At 28.2% G+C, this 6,651-nt stretch overlaps 1 protein-coding gene across 4 annotated transcripts; it reads left to right on the forward strand.

The window, feature by feature from the left end:
• Nucleotides 1-2,911: 2,911 nt before the first annotated feature.
• LOC145189384 (uncharacterized) lies at nt 2,912-6,361 on the forward strand. 4 transcript variants are annotated; one of them, XM_090094988.1, is made up of 10 exons: nt 2,912-3,135; nt 3,324-3,423; nt 3,558-3,695; nt 3,871-3,942; nt 4,049-4,292; nt 4,439-4,625; nt 4,772-5,579; nt 5,678-5,712; nt 5,914-5,994; nt 6,075-6,361. In XM_090094988.1, exons 1-7 carry the CDS (start codon nt 2,931-2,933, stop codon nt 4,984-4,986), a joined length of 1,161 nt encoding a protein of 386 aa, XP_089951114.1. In that variant the 5' UTR covers nt 2,912-2,930; the 3' UTR covers nt 4,987-5,579; nt 5,678-5,712; nt 5,914-5,994; nt 6,075-6,361. The 4 variants fall into 4 exon arrangements, with proteins under 4 accessions (XP_089951114.1, XP_089951117.1, XP_089951115.1 ...); XM_090094991.1 differs by having other exon boundaries at nt 4,071-4,292; XM_090094989.1 differs by lacking the exon at nt 3,558-3,695.
• The last annotated feature ends 290 nt before the right edge of the window (nt 6,362-6,651 follow it).

A 6,651-nucleotide genomic window follows, 5' to 3' on the forward strand; every position in this document is an offset into this window, starting at 1 on the left:
GTTTTTTGGTATGCTTTTTTGGTCTTGTAAAATTTTGTGGTTATGCGAATTAATGATGGATTTTACGTTTCGCATACAGCTATAACTTACCTTGATCGAATTTCTATTAAAAATTTTGTGCAATCTATGATTTACCGGGAAGTGAAGGTCAACCAATACAAGTAAACGGTTTCCTATTTTTGTTTCCACGTTTTGACTGAATGGAGGGTTAAACCATATAATGTTTCGCTTGCGTTTTGTATTTTTAGTGGTGGCAACATGATGTTGATAACTAAGTTTACATTTATAGCCTGCTTTATTTAAAGCCTCTTCGTAAGGTGGAGTAGCATTTTTAAAAATAAGTTCGTTTGATGAAGTGGAAGATAATCTTAGTTCAACAGTGCGAGGTAGTCTTTTGATAACACTTGGTGGATGGTTGGAATCACAGTTGACGTAACTCAGTTCGTTATCACATTTCGAGTAAGGTCGAAAAGAATTATCATTAAGATCAAGTGTCACATCAAGATAATTTACGATTTTCATATTGCATTTGATGGAAATAAGAAAGTCATTACTTTTAAATATTTTCACGAAATGCTTTTTGATTTTTTCCATCTGCTGGCCGTTTTTGTTTTTAAATATTGCTAGCCCGTCGTCACGATATAGCCCGAAATCTTCACTTTTATAATATTGAGAAAGTTGAAATAATAGAAAGATTCCTACTAATTCACATACTTCAGCACCATCGTAAGCCCCCATTGTAACATCGAACTGCCCCCCATTTTTCTTAATCCACGTTTCATTGTTGTTAAAAAGTAAAGATTTTCTTGCATGTTTTATTATTGCTTTTTGCTCCGAGTTTATTAAAAGGTGCTGTTCGGCAAAGTTGATTGCAGCGTTGAGAGTTTTTTCACTTATTGAAGGATAAAAATCATTAATGTCAAAAATTAGAAATTTGTAGAGATGCTTGTTTTTAATTTTTTTAAACCAGTCGGTAACATTTAAGGTGCTTTGCCATTGGTTTACAAGGAGCTTACTTTTGAGTTCATTGTCGATTTGAGATAAAATAAATTTGCTTATTCTTCCTACCTCGTTTTTTGCTGGATTTAAGAGTCGAACAGTAGGGTTGTTGATAAAGTTTTCTTTGTGGTCTTTCAATGTAATAAAACATCCAGAAGAACCGTTTATTTTGATTTTACTATAAACATCGTGGTTACGCAAAATGTTATTCCCTTCTTTATTTATTTTGTCTTTTAGTTTTGTGTCACCTTTTTTGTAGGTGGTGGTGATAGCATTAGTTAAAAGGTGGTTATATTCTTCTTTAGATAGCTTGTACATATTTGACGTTTTGTCAGCCTTTATCCTAAATCAAAAAGCATTTCGTGAAAATATTTAAAAGTAATGACTTTCTTATTTCCATCAAATGCAATATGAAAATCGTAAATTATCTTGATGTGACACTTGATCTTAATGATAATTCTTTTCGACCTTACTCGAAATGTGATAACGAACTGAGTTACGTCAACTGTGATTCCAACCATCCACCAAGTGTTATCAAAAGACTACCTCGCACTGTTGAACTAAGATTATCTTCCACTTCATCAAACGAACTTATTTTTAAAAATGCTACTCCACCTTACGAAGAGGCTTTAAATAAAGCAGGCTATAAATGTAAACTTAGTTATCAACATCATGTTGCCACCACTAAAAATACAAAACGCAAGCGAAACATTATATGGTTTAACCCTCCATTCAGTCAAAACGTGGAAACAAAAATAGGAAACCGTTTACTTGTATTGGTTGACCTTCACTTCCCGGTAAATCATAGATTGCACAAAATTTTTAATAGAAATTCGATCAAGGTAAGTTATAGCTGTATGCGAAACGTAAAATCCATCATTAATTCGCATAACCACAAAATTTTACAAGACCAAAAAAGCATACCAAAAAACACTTGCAACTGTACTAACAAAACTACTTGCCCTTTAAACAATCAATGTTTATTAAGCAACATCGTTTATAAAGCTATCGTGAGTTCCGAAAATCTTGAACTCAAAGAAAAAGTTTATTTTGGCATTAGCGAGACACCATTTAAACTAAGATATGCTAACCATGTAAAATCTTTTAATACGGTCAGGTATAAGAATGATACAGAACTTTCAAAGGAAATTTGGAAATTAAAAGAAAAAGCCATCACACCTATAATAAAGTGGAGAATTGTAAAGCGATGCAAACCTTCCAACCCTGAAACCAAGACCTGTAACCTTTGCCTTCACGAGAAGTTTGAAATTTTATCGCATAAAGAAAACAACCTACTCAACAAAAGAAGCGAAATATTATCTAAATGTCGACATGCTAACAAGTTCCTTTTATCCTCTTTTGATACTGAAGACTAAATGATTGCGTCTTTTTGCTCATTACGTCAGAATTCGTTCTACCGTAAATTTGATTCGTTTTTAAACGGTTTTTTACGTTTTTAATTTGTAATTAATAGCTGATGATTGCCGTAAGGCACGAAACTTTAAGTACTATTAAAATGTTGTTTTTCTCCATTTAAATAACAGATATATATATATATATTGCTCTATTATTATAATATTGAGCACTCTTTTACGCACAAGAGCTTTGTATTATTTTGATATAATACATAACCAATCAATATATATATATATATATATATATATACATATATATATATATATATATATATATATATATATATATATATATATATATATATATATATATATATATATATATATATATATATATATATATATATATATATATATATATATATATATAAATCTAAGTAATATTTTAATTTTGTTGTTAAAAGATTAGTTTTTAACTTGATTTAAAGTTCCCTTTTGTCACAAAAATCTTCAACAATATTAAACCGAAACTACAAACTAAGCTAATTAAAATTTTTTAGGAATTAAAGCTTTAACATGAATAACAAAACGTTTGCTGTAGTTTCTTTCATTAACGAACAAGGTTTGTTGTTTGTGGTCCCATCTACTTGGCTAATTGATGAGAGTTCTTATCGATGGCCACCATTTATTAGTGATAAAATGGTTGTTAAAGCTGTTACAAGTCTTGAAACAGCATGTGATACTTGGGCAATACATGACATTCGTGTTCTATACTCTACAGGTTTACACTTTTACTTTTTTATTATAAAGTAATAAATAACACCATCTCTTTATGATTAACCTATTGCTAAATTAACTAAGAGTATAGTTTAGTGAAAATTTTACCATTATATAATCAAGGTTTTATTGAAAAACATGTTTTACTAATCTATTTTAAATAGTTAAGTTTAACCTACTTTTTGTCTCTAGACACTTATGAAAAAGCCTGTTTAAAGCTAAAGATTGCAGAAGACACATCAGATTTACAAACAGAGTCTGAACAACAGCCTGCACGCTTGAGAACAAAGAGGTTTGTGTTAAAGGCAGAAATTGTCTTTATAAAATTAAAGACAAAAATATAAATAATAACCAAAGAAAAGTTTTTTTATTCATTTTTTAACATTAAAAATGCAATAGATAGCATTATTTATTATATATTTTCAGAAAAACAATTGACTACAATATTGACACCCCTCAGATTATGAGTGACAATGATATAGAGTTTAATGTCCCAAAAATCATTAAGAAATCACATTTTCCAAAGAAAGATTTACAAAGTGCACCGTTTGTACCTCTGTTAATGTATGATTGTTTACATTATCGGAATAAAACAATTTTAAATAATCCAATACATAATATATAAAATTTGTATACAACAAAAAATTAATAAAAAGTTTTATTATTGCTTTTATATAATAAAATAATGTGATCAAAGTAACATTTTTTAAATTTTGGTAAAAACATTAAAAATTTTTAGGCTTCAACAATCAATGTCCTCGATGTCTGAAGATGTGTTTGAAGTTAGTTCAAATAAAACCACATCAAATGAGTAATCAATACATTTTTACTTTCAAAAAAAAATTAGGAAATACTTTTAAAAAGCAATCAATGAAGTAATATATACAATTTTTTATTTAACATATCATTTTACACAGGACTCAGTGTTTGCTTTCTCAGGATGTTTCTGAAAAGCTGGTTACTTTACTTATGGAGATAAAAAGTGAAATCAATGGTTTAAAGCGCCAAGCTGAGTTCAACACAAAAATGTTGCAGCAAATGTTAGAGTGCAAGGGAGAAAATGATATTTTAGAAAAATACAGCTTTCCCATTGACAATTTAGAAGAATTGTGTGAAATTGAAAAACTCCTTGCAGCTGACAAGGCAGTGTTTAACAAACTTGTAAGCATTTTTATACAATACAATTTTCAATTATAAATGTTATGGAATATTTTATGCCCTTAATTTGAAATCAATTTTTTTATAAATTTATTTAGAAATATTTTTCAGTATATATATTACTGATGCTTTTTCTATGTTTTTTGTAGGTAATAGCTGTGGCAAGTAAAGGAGGCCAGACATTAAAGGAGGAGGCTGTGCGGAGAATGTCTTTTACGTTATTTACTAATAACCTCTGCTGTAAAATTAAATGGACTGGTATTACCAGAAATGACAATGAAAGTATCTTTGTAAAACAAAGCCTAAAAGACTTACAATGTCAACATGTGCTTGAAAGTAATTTAATTATTTGCTAATAAATAGTTAATAAATAAATAAAATTTGTTAATAAAAAAAATTAAAATATTGCTGAAATTACATTGAAAAATATAAAGATTTTTTCCTGACGGAAAGTTAAATAAAAGTCTTAAATTGATTCTTAGAAGCTGTAAAAAGAAATCCTGCAACAACTTCAGCAACTGAATCAGATTTTCAACATGAGGTTGTCCGTTTTTTGCGTGGTGCATCTGACCGCAATGGTGGACAAAATGTTCGACAAGACCAAAAAAACAAACAGGCCAAGAAAAAACTGATGCCTACATCAAGTTTTCCAATGCCATTAAATAAAGAGGCATTTTTTAGTTCAGAAGATGAATAACATTTTTAAATAAAATAAGCATCTTTATTTACAAATTTGTTATCTTTATTTTACAATATTTAATACATTTCTAAATATTTTTTTTTTAAACTCACTGGAGTAAAGTATTTGTGCAATAAATATTCCATGTTTTTCATATTCATTCCCTTTTACTGTAACCTCTTGTATATGAGATTGTTAATGAGAATTTAAATTGATCGTGGTATTATCATTTTATTGTTATTTGTTTCAATGTTGTTTTTGAAAGAAATCCAAAATATAAGTTCAGGAGGTCTGTCTACTGTTTGAATAATTATATACTTATTTACTAAACCATTTTATTTCAATCAATTATTTTGCTGTCTTTATATTTTTCCAAGGTATTTTCATAGTATATTATATCGTGCTATGTTTTTGTTTGTATGGTGAAAACTATGTTCAATGTGCAAACTATATTTTAGTTCATCAAATTATATTTTTATTGATGTGTTCTGTCTCTGATTCTTTCTTTTTCAGATCTGCACTTGTGTCTTAGGCCTATGGTTTGCAAAAGGTTCACCATTGACCTTAAGTTGCTGTGGATTTCACAGTTTGATTTCCAACCTGGCATATAAGTATATCATTTTTTAATACTATTTTATTTGTTAACTTAAAATTAAAGTTAAAGATAATTTTTTTAATGAAAATACAATTTTTTTTTATTGTTCATTAGCCCCTCAAGCATATTGATAGGAATTGATATACCAGGTAGAGTATTTAAGATTACTGTATATGAAGTTTTATTTTTAAAAAAAGGCACGCATTATGACTTTATTTTTAAATAGTTTTTTTTAAAGATGTTTCCTTAGTTAAGATAATGTAGCAGTATAATTAAGCAATGTTTTTGTTGTTTTTATGTTTTAAATTATGCTTAAATAACAAAATTAAATTTATATTTATTCAATGTAGATAAACTTAGTATCTGGAGTTATTTGTCAATAACTGATGATCAGGCTATTTTAAACAAAAACGTTTTTAAGGACTGAGAAGGTAAGTTTATTATTATTGTTGTAATAGCTCTAAACTTAACTGTTTCAATATTTTCATTATATATCATTGTCTGCTTTCAGGTAAAAGTTAAAAGTCTGCAGACTGCAACGTAAATCGATTTTCAACACATGGCTTTCCGAATATATTTAGTTTTCGATTGAAATGAGAATAAACTAAACTTAAAGATGTGTTTAAAATTAACTATTTATTTTATATTTTATATTTTAAACGTTTGCTAAACGCAAGTTAAGCAATAACCTACAGATACAAATATTTTATATATTCTGCTTTAAATAAAAAAAATATTATTGTGACTTTAATATTCATATTGTAATTGTAAATTGCAATCTTAAAATGATTTTTATTATAACTTCTGATTATTCTTTTTGTTCACCGAGCTTAAGCGTTGTCACGTATGACCTAATGATTTACAGTTGGGGTAGTGTTTTTTGGTGCAAGGAGAATTTTAGTATAATAAATTCGTATTTAATGGCTATATACCTATGCACAAAGTCAAAAGGTATTTGATGTGCCTTCCAGGCATCGGCAGGATTTGCCATTCTTTTATGAGTAAAAATTACGCTGAAAGATATACACAATTTTGCTAACGATGAGTGCGTTCTATTCAAACAAAAATATAAAAATAATATGTATATC

This window comes from Hydra viridissima, unplaced genomic scaffold (genome assembly GCF_058129835.1).
Source record: "Hydra viridissima isolate aposymbiotic clone 2 unplaced genomic scaffold, HvirCarnegie_v1 scaffold_8, whole genome shotgun sequence".
Taxonomy (NCBI): Eukaryota; Metazoa; Cnidaria; class Hydrozoa; order Anthoathecata; family Hydridae; genus Hydra; species Hydra viridissima.

Coding starts and splice junctions, on each gene's coding strand:
- LOC145189384 (XM_090094988.1), top strand. CDS start 2,931: ATGAATAACAAAACGTTTGCTGTAGTTTCTTTCATTAACGAACAAGGT. Junction 3,696..3,870: donor CCGTTTGTACCTCTGTTAAT/GTATGATTGTTT, acceptor AAAAATTTTTAG/GCTTCAACAATCAATGTCCT. Junction 4,293..4,438: donor AGGCAGTGTTTAACAAACTT/GTAAGCATTTTT, acceptor TGTTTTTTGTAG/GTAATAGCTGTGGCAAGTAA.